The 19,472-nt window shown below is 24.3% G+C and overlaps 1 protein-coding gene and 2 pseudogenes across 1 annotated transcript; 1 reads left to right on the top strand and 2 right to left on the bottom strand.

Moving 5' to 3' along the window:
* Window positions 1–1,320: 1,320 nt before the first annotated feature.
* Window positions 1,321–2,046, bottom strand: LOC130449204 (uncharacterized). The gene has a single exon (XM_056786881.1). The coding sequence runs from the start codon at window positions 2,044–2,046 to the stop codon at window positions 1,321–1,323; it is 726 nt and encodes a 241-aa protein (XP_056642859.1).
* A 600-nt stretch (window positions 2,047–2,646) lies between these two features.
* Window positions 2,647–10,502, top strand: LOC130449203 (cytochrome c oxidase subunit 3-like; annotated as a pseudogene).
* A 1,008-nt stretch (window positions 10,503–11,510) lies between these two features.
* Window positions 11,511–17,649, bottom strand: LOC130449202 (NADH-ubiquinone oxidoreductase chain 5-like; annotated as a pseudogene).
* Window positions 17,650–19,472: the final 1,823 nt, after the last annotated feature.

Here is a 19,472-nt window from a genome sequence, read left to right as displayed (position 1 = left end):
CATATTTATATTGTCTAAAGCGTTATAATATTGACACTAAATCATCTTGAATTGCCGGTCCTTTTAGCTGAAGTTCATTAATCCTCATGATTTACTTCAGATACCTCTCCTATGTTTTGCATATGATTGAGCTTTTCATATTCGAGGATAAAATTCTTGTACATTCTTGAGAATTGGTATTCTTTTGAGAATTTTTGCTCAAGCGATTTGAATCTTCTTTTGGCTAGACCTAAAGATTCACCTAATATTTTTGGACTTGCTTTCAATGGAATCGATACAACAAAACTACCTTCTTGAGTTCTTGTTGTTGTGTCTTTACAAAGGGGTTTCACAGTCCATTTCCTCTTTGGACCAAGGACTGGCAGTTTTAACACTTTCTATTTCAAAGAATTTTGATAACTGGTCTTGGATATATAAATCACCTTCATTTTTAACCAAATTACAAACTATATTATTAGAAAGCTGAAAGCCTTGTATTTTACCTGAAACCAACCATCCAAGCTGAGTTTCCTGTAAAACAGGACCATTTGTATTTAACTTCAATTGGTTTGGACATAAAACATTCCAAAAAATATCAGCACCTATCAGCATCTCGATTGGTCCGGGCTCTTATCAGTTTTTATCAGCCAAATTGATATATTTAGGTATCAATAGCTTTTGCTTATCAATGTAAAATGTAGGCAAGTTTCCAGTTATTTCTGGCAAAATAAAACAAGACAAGTCCGTCATAAAATTTTTATGTTGAGATTTAAATTTTAAACAACATTTATATTTCACATTAGAGACGGAACTGTTCAAACCAGAAACAGCGAAATTCATTGTTTGCTTTGGAATATTTAGTTTTGAGTGAAGAGTTATAAAGGAAGACATTGATCCTGAATCTAGAATAGCTCGAACAGGTACGTAAGCACCATAACTGTTTAAAACATCTACTACTACAGTGGATAACAGAATTTGAAAATGTTCCGAACTTGTAGTTAGGGAAACATTTTCTTGATTTATATTTTGATTTGCTTGATTTTTGTTTCCTATGTGTAAAAGAGTATTGTGTTTACCCTTACATGTTTTACATGAAGCATACAATCTGCATTGGTTGGTTTTGTGGCCACTTCGAAGTCAGTTTAAGCATAACTTTAGTCTTTTGGCTTGTTCTATGCGATTTAGCACAGACATTGCCTTGAATTTGTCGCACATAAACACTCTGTGATCACCTCTGCATATGGCACACTTGAAACCTTGAAAAGATGTTTTGTTTTCATGTGAATTACTTTCTGAATCGGCAGAAAGTAAGCCCCTGGTTTTCCCTGACTTGGATCCCTGTTAAAGTTTGTTCAACTCTAATCGCTCTAGCAAGTCTGATCTACTTCTTAAAAATTCATACATATCCTCAAAAGAAGGCAAATCTTTTTTAGACTTGTATTCCTCCCATTTACTAACAGATCCATCGTCCAAACTTTTGGCCATTAAATGTAAAATTAGAATATCCCACTGATCCGTGGGAAGTTTAAGACTGTTAAGAGCCCTCAAGTGTTTGGAGACTGTATCTGAGAGATTTCTTAATTTAAAAGATGAGACTTTTCTGTTTTCTGTTTTTTCTAAACCAAACAATGCATCTAAATGATTGTATATCAATGCTTTTTTATTATCATATCGTTTGCATAACAAATCCCATGCAACCTTATACGTTCCTGCAGAAATTTCAAGAGATTGAATAATCTGACTAGCGCTACCCTCTAGACTATCCCTTAAATAGTGAAATTTATTTATATCATCAATATCAGGGTTGTCGTTTATTAATGCGGTAAACGTGTCTCGAAACTCAAGCCAGGTATTTGAAGACCCACTAAATGTAGGTAATTTTATGTCTGGCAATTTTACTGCAGGAGAATTCTTATCGGAATTATGATCACTGTTACTATTATTAGCTGGTTTTAATTGATTCAATAAATGTTTTGCTGACGCAAATGAATCATAAAAATTTTGTAAGAACTGCTCTCGTTGAGCTAATTGTTCCATAAACTTGGATTCATCATCTAAAATTTCCATTTCAATTTGACTCTGAATACTATCAAACTCATTAGTAATATCACTAATCTGACCGATTCTATCTTCTAATTCAATGATAGTTTGTTCCGAAATATTTTCTTCATTCAAAAAACTTTCCTGTAATTTTGTAATTTTATTGCTAAAAACAGAAACTTTTCCTTTAAGAACACCTCGTTTTTTAATTAAGGTTTTAAATAGATCTTCAGCCATTTTAATTTGAAAATGATGCAATAATAATCTTTGTGCGAAATTTAAATTGTTGGCAACAGTGTAATATGAACGCACAACAACACCAAGAATTCTAACAAAAAAACTAAACTGATAATTCGTGTTAGGTATAAAATCGTAAACAAAATATACCGGCGAAAGCGAGTTACATGCGAAGAATTTCTATATATGAAATAATTTAAATTGATATAAGGTTGAATTAACTTTACTCTTCAAACAAGGGCCACATTTCAAAGCAAAATAAAGGAAAAAACTCACTTTTTTGTCTGTCGGCTTATCATCGGAATTAGCTGGATATCGTCTCAAGCGGATCGGAGGACCAAAATGTTTAGGTGTCGGTGTTTGTTCTTTTTTTCTTTTATTATAATAATAATGATACACTATTGTATTTCGTAAACGCACAACTTTAATTACTTATATTATCCTTGCATCTCACATATTGATATTGAATTATTATACATTAAACGAATTTTTATAAATTTTACGTCTGCTACTCTTGTGGTGTGTATCTTGAATGACCTGGGTTTTTGCTGTCTCTCTTCTGGGCCCTCGTGGTCGCAGCGTTGCCAGGTTTAGCTTCCATATAAAATTTAGAAGTCGTAACATGTCCCTTTTGACATCGATAATTTTTACTCTGTTTATACCACTTCATTTTCGATACTTCTTGTATATACCCTTTTTCACATGATATTTTTTTTCGTCCTGTATATATACCTTTTCAATGCATTTATGACATCGACTTTTCGCCCCATATAATATTCTGTGTAGAAGAGACGATAAATCCTTTTCGATTTTCGCCCCAATGTCTGGACGGTCACGTGACTCAAATATATAAAGCCACATAGTACATGCCGGCATCTTATATAATATATATACCTGTATGATATCAGCCTTAAAAATAGAATAACGTAACAAATTCCTGATAAAAAGATTATAGTAACATCGAACAACCAACAAAATTAATGATTGTTATAATTTCACAATATCTCTCTCTCTCTCTCTCTCTCTCTATATATATATATATATATATATATATATATATATATATATATTTATATAAATTTTACTTAAATTATTTAGGTCTTTTTTATCATTCATAGCTTTTTCGTTCTTATGAATGTGAACCATTTCTAAAAATATTCTTTTTCGTGTATTAGATTCTGTTTCAAGAATTTTTTAATCTTTATAATTGGATTTATATTTTTTTTTTATTTTATTGTTCGTTAATGTAGTTTTTTTATCATATTCATCACCTTTTGGTCTATTTTCCAAATTCTGAGATGTCTGCCTCATATAGACAGCGTTAGAACAAGCCACTTGATATATAATATTACTTCTTTGGTTTTTTTTTTAATTTCTGTTTTGTTTTTTAATTGATTGTAGTATATGTTTACCTTTTCCTTGAATATGTTGATTATCACTTTTTCCGGATAATTATTTTTCTTTCAATGCAGTTTTTACTTTCTGATTCATTTTGATAATTTTTAATCCCACAAATAAAACCTTCATACTGATTAACATTAATATTTTTCTTTTTAAGAATTTTCTTTTGTTTTAATAATTTTAATTATTTTCATCATTTGATTCAACTTCAAATTTCAATTTTTCATTAAATTGATTAAGAACTTTTATTGGATTAAGAATTATCCCCCCATTATTTTGATTAATCCCATCGCGGTTTAATATTTTTTAAAATAAAATTATTATAACTTCACATGAAGAATTTAAAATTTCTTTAGGAAATCATAAATCTCAAGGAAGATCCTTAATTTTTTTTTCCTTATTTTCAATTATTTTATTTAATAATTTTTATGCTTATTCCCTTATATTTTCATAAGAACCATATATATATATATATATATATATATATATATATATATATAAATAACTAAGATTTATAATATTGAAACTATTAGAAATATTATCTGCCCCGGAACTTTAGCAATTATAATTGCTGGTCATCTATTAATAACTTAATTAGGAAATACTGGACCAATTAAAACAATTACTTTAGTAAATTTATTAATTATTCTCCAAATTTTACTTATTACTCTTGAATCGGCGGTTGCAATTATTCAATCTTATGTTTTTGCTATTTTAAGAACTTTATATTTTAAAGAAGTAAATTAATCTCGATACATAAAAGTCACCCATTTCATTTAGTTCATATTAGTCCATGACCTTTATTAGGAGCATTAGGAGCTATAACAACAATAATAGGATTAATTTAATGATTTCATTTATACAATTGGTTTATTAATTACAATACTTATTATATATCAATGATGACGAGACATTGTTCGAGAAGAAACCTATCGAGGATTACATACTTTCTTCGTTACAAAAGGTCATCGTTGAGGAATAATTTTATTTATTACATGCGAAGTATTTCCTTTTTTTGATGCTTTTTTCATAGATCCTTAGTCGCTAGGATAGAACTAGTGATTATTATGACCACCTAAAGGAATTCAAACATTTAATCAAATTGAAATTCCCCTTCTAAATACTTTAATTTTACTAACATCAGGATTAACAGTAACATGAGCTCATCATAGGTTAATAGAAAATAATTTTACACAAGGATTCGAGGAATTAATTTTTACAGTTATTTTAGGAATTTATTTTACAATTTTACAGGGGTATGGATACATTGAAGCCCCTTTCTCAATTGCAAATTCTGTTTACGGATCTTCTTTTTTTATAGCAACAGGCTTTCATGGATTACATGTTATTATTGGTACATTTTTATTAATTTGTACCATTGTCAATTTTTAAATCATTTCTCCTCTATTCTTCCAATAAAAAAATCTAGATTCTAGTATAAATAATTAAGATTTAAATAAGATTAATAACAATAATTTGTTTAATTTTCATATTATTAATAATTAAAGTTAATTTGGAGTAAAAAGAAGATCCATTGAATGTAGATTTGATCCAAAAAATTCAGCTCGTTTACATTTTTCTTAATTGCAATTATTTTTTTAATTTTTGATGTTGAAATTGTTGTTTTTTTAAATAATTAACTTATAGTCTTCCTTCTTATACACCTTTATTTGTCAACTCCATGTACAATACAAATCATATCAATATATCATCTTAACCTTAATAATGAATCATTCTCGATAATTCTCTATGATTCTCACTAACTGACTTCTTCTTTTTTATTTTCATATATCTTAACAGTAGACCAGAAAGTAAAAAAACTAATACCTATATTATTAAATACAAACCAGAAAAGTATTATTTTTAACACCCTCTCTTAATACTTTTCTATGAAATTTCAAATATTATATTTTGATTTTTTTTTCTTTTATTAACAATAAATAATAAACAAAATATCTTAACATAAATTTAAATAATCTCTATTCTTATAAAACTGTCTTTTGTGGAGCCCCTTTGTTAAAATGTCTGCTACTTGATTTTTAGTTCCAATAAAAGTTAATTCCATTTTCTTTGTATTTAAAATGTCACACACAAAGTTGTATTTTATATCTATATGTTTTACACGTTTGTTATTTTCGGGATTTTTTATCAAAGCTATACATCCTTGATTGTCCTCATATATTTTAAAATTTTGAATATTGACTTTCATATCAAACAATAATTTCTTAAACCATAAGCAATCTTGTACTGCGGAACATAATGCCACTAACTCAGCTTCTGAGCTTGAAAGAGTCACACAATTTTGTTTTCTTGTTACCCACATCACTATATTACCAAATAATTTAATTAAATATCCTGACACTGATTTTCTATCTACCACTTCACTTCCCCAATCAGAATCCACATAAAACTCAAACAAACTCTCATTATTTTTTCTTTCAAATTTTAAATGCATATTAACTGTTCCTTTTAAATATCTTAAAATTCTTTTTAATCCTGTCCACACCAAACTATTATTTTTATCTTGAAATCTACTTAAATAATTTACTGAGTAACTGATATCTGGTCTTGTTCCAAGCATCAGATACATTAAACATCCAATTAGTTGTCTTACTGGTAGTGTGCATTCATCATCTTTATTTTCAAAAATATTAAACTTTGGATCTATAGGTGTTGCTGTGGGATTGCAATTATCAAAATTAAATCTTTCTAATATTCCAAGTAAATATCTTCTTTGACTTAATTCCAAGATTCCTTCTTCTTTAATATAATTTACTTCAAGTCCTAGAAAACTCTTTAAATCTCCTTTATCTTTTATATCAAAACATCTCATTAAATCATTTTTACAAATTTCAATTTTATTTAATTTTTGCCCTGCTAATATGATATCATCCACGTAGAGTAATAAATACATAATTTGTTTATCTTCATCAACTTTTGTATATAGACAATAATCAGTTTCTGATCTTGTAAAACCTAAATTTAATAAATATGTATTTATTTTTATATTCCAGCATTTTGCAGCTTGTTTTAAGCCATAAAGAGCTTTATTCAATTTTAAAACACATCCTGGTTTACAATTTACCCTCTCTGGCGCATAAACATATATTTCTTCTTTTAAATCTCCATTTAGAAATGCCGTTTTCACATCAAGTTGTTTTATATAATATCCATATTGATTGCTCACTGTTAGAAGAGTCCTTATTGTTGTCATTTTTGCCACAGGTGAATATATATCATCATAATCATAAGTATTTCTCTGTCCACATCCTCGTACAACTAATCTCGCTTTGTATCTGTCTTCCATTATTGTTTCTAATGGTTTCTTAGCAAATACCCATTTAGCTGTCAAAATTTCTGCTTTTTCCGGTTTCTCTACTTCATTCCATGTCTCATTTTTCTCAATTGAATCAATTTCCCTTTTCATAGCCTGTATCCACATATTTTTGTCACTTCTATTATCTATTTCCTCCACTGTCTCTGGTACTTTTTCTACAAATGATACTGCATCAAATGCCATATATAATTCATAATCATTATATTTTTCTGGAATTTTGACTTTCCTTTTTATTCTTTCAAAATTTTTTCTTTTATGAGCTTCATCATTACTCTCATCTTCTTCGGATTCTATTTCAGCGTTTTCTTCTAAACTGTTTTGTTCTCTATTATTTATTTCAATACTTGCCTTTTTTATTTTATAAATAAAATCAGTTTCATTAAATATAACATCTCGTGCTACTATCACCCTTTTTCCTTTTATACTCCACAATCTATAACCTGTATTTGTATATCCTATAAAAATCATTTTTTCAGAAACTGGATCAAACTTTTCTCTAAATTGTTTTTGTATATGAGCATATGCTGTACATCCAAATATCTTAATATTTTTTATATCAGGTTTTTTACCATACCACAATTCTGCTGGTGTAACATTTTCTAAATGTTTGCTAGGGCTACGATTTAAAATATAAGCAGCTACTCTAATGCTCTCATTCCAAAATGTTTTTGGCAGGTTGGCTTCTTCTATCATTGTTCTTGCCTTTTCCAACAAACTTCTATTAAACCTCTCAGCCTTACCATTCTGCTGTGGCGTATATGGTATTGTATAATCTAAAACAGTTCCATTTGATTTACATAAATCTTTTATATCTTTGGAAATATATTCCCCTCCATTGTCACATCTTAGCACTGCCAATTTTATGTTAAATTTTGATTGTACCATATTTACATATTCTTCAAAACACTTAAACACCTCATCTTTACCTTTTATGATATACACTGTACAAAAATTAGAAAAATCATCCACAAATGTAACAAAATATTTACCCCCATCGTGACTTAGTGGCGTTATTGGTCCGACAACATCAGTATGAACAATCTCTAATAATCTTTTTGCATGTGATCTTGTTTCAAATCTAAGTTTTGTCATTTTACCTTTTACACAGGCTTCACAAAAATCAATTTTATTTACATTTACATTTTCCAAACCTTTTACCATTCTTTTATCAACTAATAACTTTAAATTTGCATTACATATATGCCCTAATCTTTTATGCCACATCATTGATTCATTGTCATCATTTTCAATCATAAAACATCGATTTTCTATCTTATACTCAAAAATAATCTCATAAAGCCTGTTTCTAAATCCTACTCCTATCAATTTATTTTCATTATATAAACTAACCTGACCACCCTCAAAAACTACAGATACATTAGACATTTCTAATCTTTTTACTGATAATAAATTCTTCCTTAAATTTGGAATGTAAAAAACATTTTTTATTATGCATTCAATGATCTTTCCATTTATTTTACTCAAAACTTTAATATTTCCAATACCTATTGCCCTCAAATATTCATTATTCTTTGCTACTGCTATGTTAATTGGTGTTTTTAATTCTAAATATTCATAAAAATATTTGTTATTATTTACTAAATGATCTGTACAGCCTGAATCTATATAGAATGAGATATTATCGTTACTTACAATCTTACTTTCATTACCATTCATCAAAAAACATATTCCATCTTGCTCTTCCTGATCTTCTGAACTTTGTTTCTTGTTCACCTCTACATGATTTCCCTGATTTCTGTAGTTTGTATGATAACTTCTACCTCGAGTGAAACCTCTACTTGGAGTTGCATATCCTCGAAAACCTCCTCTACTATAACCACCTCTATAATTTCCTCTGAAACTACCTCTTGTAAAACCACCTTGCACAACTCTTGAATTTGATTGCCCTGGTACACTTTCTTTACAGTCTTTTTGCATATGTCCTTCCTTGTGACACCGGAAACACACTATTTTTCTAGTATTTGTAGTATTAAATACTGCTGATTTTTGTTCATAAGTTGATTGTTCAGATTTTAATGCTTTTCTTCTTTCTACTTCACTTCTAAATTTTCTTTTGACGAAATCTATTGTTAACACTTTAGGATCCATATTCTCTAATATTGTTATAACTGTTTCAAAACTTGGAGGCATCCCCATCATTAACATACATACAATGTCCTCATCACTCATAACAGCCCCTGTAGCTCTTATCTTCCTAACAAGGTCATCAAATTCTGTCAAATAACCTTCCAAATCTTCATTCTCTTTTAATTTTAATGACATTAACATTCTTCTTAGCAGCATTTGCCCGGGTAATCCTTTTTTTTCATAAATATCTCCTAAAGCTTGCCATATACCATAGGCTGTATTTTTCTCCGTTACAAATTCTAATTGCTTATCATCCAAACATTGTATTATCAATGACTTACATAACTTATCTTTTTTCATAGCTTCCTTTTTGTCTTTTTCCACTGTATAATCTGATTCCACAAATTCTTTTTCTATCCATTCTGCCACATCTTTTTCTTCTAGTAATATTTTCACTCTAAATTTCCATGAGTAATAATTTTCACCATTCAATAGTTCTATGTTATAAATATTTTTTATTTGTGAATTAGCCATTTTCTTTATATTTTAATTATCCACAGAATCACCTGGGCCCATAACCTGTTGTTTTTTTAAATAATTAACTTATAGTCTTCCTTCTTATACACCTTTATTTGTCAACTCCATGTACAATACAAATCATATCAATATATCATCTTAACCTTAATAATGAATCATTCTCGATAATTCTCTATGATTCTCACTAACTGACTTCTTCTTTTTTATTTTCATATATCTTAACAGTAGACCAGAAAGTAAAAAAACTAATACCTATATTATTAAATACAAACCAGAAAAGTATTATTTTTAACAGAAATTACCTTACTTTTACCATTAATTACAACAATAAAAATGTCTAATATCCTAAACTATTCAATAATTTTAATTATTTTTATTTTCATTTTATTATGAGATTATACCATGAATGAAATCAGGGAGCCTTAAGTTGAATTAATTAGAATAATTATTAATTATAACATTTAAGTTGCATTTAAAAATTATTGAATAAATCAATTTATCTTAAATAAGAAGCAAAATATTGTATTTAGTTTCGCCCCAAAAGTTTGATTTTATATAAATCCTTATTTTTAATTTTACTCAAGGCCTCCAAGGATTAATTTTTACAGTTATTCTAGGAATCTACTTTACAATCCTACAAGGATATGAATATATCGAAGCTCCGTTTTCTATTGCAGATTCAGTTTATGGCTCTTCTTTTTTCATAGCAACAGGATTCCATGGTTTACATGTAATTATTGGAACAACATTTTTATTAATTTGTACAATTCGTCAATTTTTAAATCATTTTTCTTCTATCCACCATTTCGGATTTGAAGCAGCTGCCTGATACTGATACTTTGTTGATGTAGTATGATTATTCTTATATATTTCTATATATTGATGAGGTAGATAATTTATATAATATAAAAATTATATTTGACTTCCAATCAAAAAATCTAGATTCTAGTATAAGTAATTAAAATTTTAATAAGATTAATAATAATAATTTGCTTAATTTTAATACTACTAACAATTATTTTAAATTTAATTTCTAAACAAAGATATTATGATCGAGAAAAAAGAAGCCCTTTTGAATGTGGGTTTGATCCTAAAACTTCAGCTCGTCTTCCCTTTTCACTACATTTTTTCTTGCAATTATTTTTTTAATTTTTGATGTTGAAATTACCTTACTTTTACCATTAATTATAACAATAAAAATTTCTAACATTATAAATAATTCAATAATTTTAATTATCTTTATTTTTATTTTACTGTGAGGTTTATACCATGAATGAAACCAAGGAGCATTAAATTGAATTAATTAGGATAATAGTTAATTATAACATTCAAGTTGCATTTAAAAATTATTGAATAAATCAATTTATCTTAAATAAGAAGCAAAATATTGTATTTAGTTTCGACCTAAAAGTTTGATTTTATATAAATCCTTATTTTTAATTGAATCCAAAAAGAGGTCTATCACTGTTAATGATCAAAATGAGTTATTCTCCAATCAAAGAAATAAGAAAATTAAGAATAAGCTTCTAACTTAATTCTTAAGCAATGAAATTTTGTTTTTATTTCTATTTATATAGTTTAAAAAAAAACATTACATTTTCATTGTAACATTATAATACTTTATAAAAAATGTAAGACAAATAAAATAAGGGGTAGAAGAAATTAATCATGAAAATATTCTCCCACTAAAAATTACAAATCAAATTGAGCCCCTTATTACTTTTAATATAATTATTCTTCTCTCATGAATGACATGTGAAGAAATGAAAGGACCCAGTTATTGAATAATTAGTTAAACGTAATCTATAAGACACTGTTAATCCAATAGTAATATAAAATAAAATTGAATAAATAAAAATATGTAAATAATTTATTGATATAAATTCAACAACTAATCCTTACAATAAAACCCTGATATTAAAGGCAAACCACATAAAGATAAATTACAAATATTAAAATAAGTACATGTTAAAGGCAAATGTTTAACTAAATCTCCTATTGAACGAATATCTTGGCAATTAAATAAATTATGAATAATATTACCAGCACATAAAGAATAGAGCTTTAAATAAGGCAAGAATTAATAAATTAAAAAATGCTGATTTATATTCTCCTAATGCTAAAATAAATATTAATAAACCTAATTGCCTCAATGTTGATGAAGCAATAATTTTTTTTAAATCAAATTCAGAATTAGCTCCTAAACCTGATATAAATATTGTTATTGATGAAATAAATAATAAAGTTATTATTAAATTATTACTAAATGAAAAATTAAAACGAATTAATAAATAAACACCAGCAGTAACTAGGGTAGAAGATTGAACTAAAGAAGAGACAGGAGTAGGTGCAGCCATAGCAGCAGGCAACCAAGAAGAAAAAGGAATTTGATCTCTTTTTGTTATTGCTGCTAAAACTACTAAATATCTAATTAATTGTATAATATAATCTTCTTTTATAATTTCTAAATAAAAAATAAAATTTCAACTACCAAAATTTAATATTCAAACAATCGATTTTACTAATGTTACATCACCAATTGGATTTCTTGAAGTAGCTAATATTCCAGTTATGAATTTTTCTAAATTTTGATGATAAATTAGTGGACAATGAGAAACTAAACCTAAAAAACAAATATTACAACCAATGAAATAAACCGATTTATATATATATATATATATATATATATATATATATATATATGTACCCAGATATACACTCTTCTCTATAAAAACTTACTATAGAAAAATTAAATAAAACAAAACTTATAAATAGTAAAGATATTCAATCTAACAAAATAAATATTACTAGAATTTATTATTAAAAAATTAAATTCTAGAATATAGGATAAATTAATAATTAATAAATATAATGAGAACCTTAATAATACTAATCTTAAATATAAAAGTAATATAAATATAATACATAAATATAAAATAGATAAATAAATATAAAATAGATTAAATGCGTTGAATTAAAAACTCTATTTTTATAAGAAGTAGATTTGAAGGTAATCAATGTAAAATTATTAATAAATTTTCACAAACCATGCTGGGTATAAGAATATAAAAATAAAGAATAAACAGCCCTAAAAATGATATTAAAGATGAAAATAATATTCTAAATAAACTAAAAGCTGAAATTTTATTAATTAATATAATTTCTCCTGTTAAATTTAACAAAGGAGGCGCAGCTATATTAGAAGAAAATGAAAATCAAATTAATCTCAAATTAGGTATAATATTCAATAAACCTTCATTTAATTATAAACTTCGACTATGAATACGCTCATAAGAAATATTAGCTCAACAAAATAAACCTGAAGAACATGAGCCATGAGCCAATATTATTAATAGAGACCCCGACAATCCCCAATAATTTAAAGTTATATTTCCAGCTAAAACTAAACTTATATAAGAAACAGAAGAATAAGCAATCAAAGATTTTATATCACTTTGACGAATACAAATTAATGAAACAAATTAAACTAAAATATAAGTTAAATTTATAATCAATAAATATAATGAAAATCCTAATAATATTAATCTCAAATATAAAAATATTACAAAATAAATATAACAAATAATTTAAAATCTTTAGTATCACAAACTAATATTTTTATTAAACTATTTAGATTAAATTCATTGTACTAAAAATTCCAATTTTATAAACAATAAATTTAAATGTAATTGTAAAATTATTAGTAAATATTCACGAATTAACCCTCTATTAAATATATATAATCCTGAATAATATTGACCATGTTGAGTATATGAATATAAAAACAATAAATAAACAGCTCTAAAAAATGATATTAAAGATAAAAATAATATACTAAATAAACTAAAAGATAAAATCCTATTGATTAATATAATTTCTCTTATTAAATTTAATAAAGGTGGAGCAGCCATATTATAAGAAACTAACAAAAATCAAATTAACCTTAAATTAGGTATAATATTTAATAAACCTTTATTTAAATATAGCCTTCGACTATGAATTCGTTCATAAGAAATATTAGCTAAACAAAATAAACCTGAAGAACAGAAACCATGAGCTAATATATAATAAAGCTCCTCATAATCCTCAATAATTTAAAGTTATAATTCCCGCTAAAACTAAACTTATATGAGAAACAGAAGAGTAAGTAATTAAAGATTTTATATCACTTTGACGAATACAAATAAAAGAAACAATAAAACCCTCTAATAAACAAATAATTATAAAAAAATATTTAAATTTATTAAAAATTGCTTAAAAATAAGTATAAACGGTAAAAGTCCATATCCTCCTAATTTTAATATAATTATTGAACCAGAGATAGGGGCCTCTACATGTGCCTTAGGAAGTCATAACTGTAAAAATATATTGGAATTTTAACAAAAAAAATTAAATTAATACATAAAAATGTAAAAATAGAAGTTGAATTTTGATGCATACAAATAATATAGTTAAATAATATTTTTCTATTAAATATAAAAATCATAATTTATATAGGTAATAATATTAATAAGTATGAAATAATAAATAGATATCAGCCTCTAAACGCTCAGGTTGATATCCTCAACCAATAATCAACATTGACGTAGGAATTAAACTAATTTCAAAATATAAATAAAAAATTCATAAATTAAGAGAAAAAATGTCAAATATGAGCTTAATAATAAAATAATTAAAATTATTATTACTAAATGATAATATTCATTATTAGTATACAATTTTACTCTAGCTGAAATTATTAAGCTACAAATTCAAAAACCTAGAAAAATTAAACAATAAGACAATATATCGTAACCCTAAAAAAATATTAAATATTGAAAAGCTGAAAAAATAAATATGAAAGATAAGATAAAAAAAATTACCGTATTAACCAAAAGCTTTTAAAACTTAAAGAAATCAATATTAATAACCCTAATAAATACATTATCATAAAAATGAAAAAGTTGTAATATAATCATCACCATGAATACGAACAATTAAAATTAATATAGACAGTCCTAATCCTTCTTCACATACTCTTATTGTTAAATAAATCATAGAAAAAAATATTCATAAGTTATATTTCTTAAATATAAAAATAACCTAAAATTCAAAGAAATAACAATAAATTCCAATCTTAATAATATTATTAATAAATGTTTTCGATTTAAAACAAATATTAACCCACCAGAAAAAAATATAATTATTAATAAATATATTGACATTAAAGTTTTAATAATTTAAATAAAATATTGGTCTTGTAAACCAAAAATAAGGTTTCTTTTAAAACTTCAGATATAAATAATATTCATCATTAGTCTCCAAAATTTATATTTTATTTAAACTAATATCTGATATAATTATATTTTTTCCTATATTATTTATATTATCATTAATATTTATTTTTATAAGTAGTAGTATTAACTTGTGGTTTAATACTCTTAATACAAACTTTAACAATTGCTCTTATTAGTAGACTCATAAGTCTAAATTATTGATATGCTTACATATAAATAAAAAAACACATATTATTCTTATAAACAAAATATTTCCATATTACGCTAAAAAAATTATGGCAAATCCGATCAAGGATTTATATTCAACATTAAATCCAGAAACTAATTCTGATTCTCCTTCAGCAAAATCAAAAGGTGTTCGATTAGTTTCAGCTAATCTTGAAACTAACCATTTAAACACAATGGTAATAATGAATATATAAATCAAATAAATTCTTGATATTTAATTAAATCAATTAAATTTACACTTAAAATTAAAAATAAAAAAGATATTAAAATTAAAGCTAATCTTACTTCATAAGAAATTGTTTGTGCTACTGAAGGAAGCCTACGTAATATCAGCCAGCTAATATGATTGTATAAACACTTGAACTTGAAACAGCTAAAAAAAATAAAATCGTTAAATTAAACCTAATATTAATTCTAATAAATGGTATACATATTCATGTAAATAAAGATAATAATAAATTAAAAATAGGAAATAAATAATATAGATTAAAATTTGCTATAAAAGGATAAATTTGCTCTTTACTAAATAATTCAATGGCCTCCCTAAAAGGTTGAATTAAACCAATAAATCCTACTTTATTTGAACCTTTACGAATCTGAATTTATCCTAAAACCTTACTTTCTAACAACGTTAAAAAAGCAATTCTAATTAATACACAAATAATTAAAATTAATTTTGAAATTATAATTATTAAAAAATCTTTTAATATCAAGTATTATTTGTAATATAAATTACATTTAAAGATTCTAAATTCATTGCACTAATCTGCCAAAATAATTATTTTAATTCAAAATATAAAAATATTTTTTTCATTTGGTCCTTTCGTACTAAAATGTTAAATTTAATTAAAGATAGAAACCAACCTGGCTTAAACCGGTTTAAACTCAGATCATGTAAAATTTTAAAAGACGAACAGACTTAATTAATTAGCTTCTGCACCAATTATAAACTTTAATCCAACATCGAGGTCGCAACCATTATTATCGATTTGAACTCTCTAATAAAATTACGCTGTTATCCCTAAGGTAATTTTATCTTATAATCAAAACATTTGGATCAATTATTTATTAATTAATAAAAAAATATAAAAAAGTTCATTAAATTTTTAAATCGCCCCAATCAAATAATTTTTAAATATAAAAAAATTAATTCTAAATCTTTTATATAAAAAATTATAAAACTCTATAGGGTCTTCTCGTCTTTTAATATTATTTAAGCTTTTGAACTTAAAAATAAAATATTATAAAAATTAAATAGAGACAGTCTTTTTTTCATTCAACCCTTCATTCCAGCTTTCAATTAAAAAACTAATGATTATGCTACCTTAGCACGGTCAAAATACCGCGGCTATTCAATATATTCAGAGGGCAGACCAGACTTTAAATTTAACACAAAAAGACATGTTTTTAATAAACAGGCGAAAAAATATTTGCCGAATTCCTTTATTTAACCTGATAAAAAAATTTTAAACTTATAAATTTATATACTAATTTTATCATTACTAAATTTTTTATATTTAAATTTATATTTTAATATAAAATTTATAGTAAATAAAAATTATATAATTTTAATTATAAATTATAACATACTTCAAAATATGAAAATTTTTAATCCTAATTCTATAATTTCATTATCAATATCCTAATAAAAATTTATTTTTAAGCTCATCCCTAAAAATATTAACTATTAATAATATAATAATATTAAAAAATATTTATATTAATTAATAAATAAATTAAATTTTTTTCTTAAAAAACTAGATATATTTAAAAACGAAGAAAATTTCATTACAAAAAAAATATTTAAAATTATTTATTCTACAATAAAAATTTTAATTTTTTAGCTCTTTTAAATTCGAAAAAATTAAATATATAAATATTATTTAATAAACCCTGATACACAAAGTACAAAAAATCAATTTTTCTTTTTTTAATGATAAAATTCTCTTTCACAATACAATTTACTATAATTAAATAAATTTTTTCTTTCAATAATAAAATAAATTTTACTTAAATTAAAACTTTATAACTTAAAAAATAATAAAATTCTTATTTCAAATTAAATTGAATTTCACAATTAACTTTTTAATGTAACTAAAATACTTTTTAATCAAGCTCTAATTTGTATTCTAGACTCACTTTCCAGTAAGTCTACTTACTACGACTTATTCCATATTATATGAAAGCGACGGGCGATATGTGCATATTTTAGAGCTAAAATCATTTTAATTAATTTATTAAAATTACTATCAAATACAAATTTAAATTTTTAATAATAAAAATTATCCAAAAATATTTTTATCGTAACCCATTAATATTATATATAAATTGCACCTTGATCTGATAAATTTTATAATATTAAATTCTAAATTTTTATAATTTTAATAAAATATTCAATTACGATGATATACAAACTAATAATATAAGAAAATTAAATCGTGGATTATCATTTACAGAACAGGTTCCTCTGAAAAGACTAAAATACCGCCAAAATTTTTAATTTTCAAGAACATTACTCTTACTCATTTAATATTTTTATTTACATTTAAAATAATAGGGATTCTAATCCTAGTCTATACTTTAAATTTTTAAACTTCATTAACAAATTTAAATTTTTAAATAAAATTTTTAAATTTCTCTTATTAAATTTCATATTAAAATTATTATTTACCACTAATTTCTATTAATAAAATTAAATTATATTATTTGTATAACCGCAACTGCTGGCACAAATTTTGTTAATAATACTTACTATTTCTAAATCTAAATTTCTCTAATATATAATTTTAATCACTGTTAAATTCTTCTATAAAATAATTTACACATAATAAAAAATAACACCTAATTTTCAAGTTAAAATAAAACTTTCAAAATATAAACAATTAAATAAACATAAAATGAACTTCCTGCCTATAAAAATTTTTCCCACTGACTTAAATTAAAAACAAATTATTCTTCAAATTTATTTTTTAAATTTTAACCTATTTTAATTTAAAATTTTATGACAAAATCAAATTCTTTTCCTATATGAGAACTAAGTAACAATTTTTAATAAAATCCTAATTTAATAACCTAAAAATTTAAATAAATTAAATAGACCTGCACCCCTTAATGCAAGTTACAAAATAATTGATTCAAATTTTCAGTCAAATACATTCCATAAATTAAATTGACCTGCACCCCTTAATTCAAGTTACAAAATAATTGATTCAAATTTTCAGTTAAATCAATTCCATAAATTGAATTGACCCGTACCCCTTAATGCAAGTTACAAAATAATTGATTCAAATTTTCAGTTAAATTAATTCCATAAATTAAATTGACCCGTACCCCTTAATGCAAATTACAAAATAATTGATTCAAATTTTCAGTTAAATTAATTCCATAAATTAAATTGACCCGTACCCCTTAATGCAAATTACAAAATAATTGATTCAAATTTTCAGTTAAATTCATCCCATAAATTAAAAATTTTAACCTCAAAATTTAATAAAAATACAACTCTTTAAAATTTTCTATTAACAAAAAAATGGAGGTTTTTAAAAAAAAGTAACTATTAAACTATAATTTTAAATAATTTTAAAAATCAAATTAACTAACTAAAATAATAAAGAAAAAAATATTTTTTTTGAATTTTTTATAAAAAAATTGAATTTTATGAAAATTATTTTTAAACTAAAACTTTGGATAATTTTAATAAAATATAAACATAAAAACAAACTATATCCCAAAAATTCTATATTTTTATTGTTCAATTATTTGAATTTTATATAAAAATAAAACAATTTTTAACAAATTAAATCCTCTAATCATATGAAACCTTATTTTATTATTAAAAAAAGAGGTTTTTTTATAGGTAAATAAAGGTTATATTAATTAAAGAATTATTTAATATTTAATCAATTTATATTCTTTATAAATTTATACGTGATATACTTATAAATATATTATGGTTTAATATAATATTAATAATTCTCCATTCATAAATTAATAATATGGTAAATAAGATCTAAATGATGCTCTTTCTGGGATTTTCAATTTAAGTCTTTAAACTTTGTAATAGTTTTCTATATATATAACAATCGAATTAATTCATAAGTTTAATAGTTTATAAATTATTATTATTTATATTTATATAAAGTTACTAGAAACTATTAACATTATTAAAAATCTAATACTAAATATACTCTTGGGTGATATCTACATTTCTATTATTTTAATTAATTAAACATTTATATTAGAAAAACCCATATACTTGAAATTTTTAAAGAAAATTTTCATGATTCATTGACTTTTACCGTTAGTGTAAAAAAATTTACAAAAAAATGCACAAAATCCTGATGCAAAAA

The sequence above is a fragment of the Diorhabda sublineata genome, chromosome 10 (assembly GCF_026230105.1).
Source record: "Diorhabda sublineata isolate icDioSubl1.1 chromosome 10, icDioSubl1.1, whole genome shotgun sequence".
Lineage (NCBI taxonomy): Eukaryota > Metazoa > Arthropoda > Insecta > Coleoptera > Chrysomelidae > Diorhabda > Diorhabda sublineata.
The sequence above is the reverse complement of the archived record's forward strand: the minus strand, read 5'-3'. Positions and strand labels throughout refer to the sequence as shown.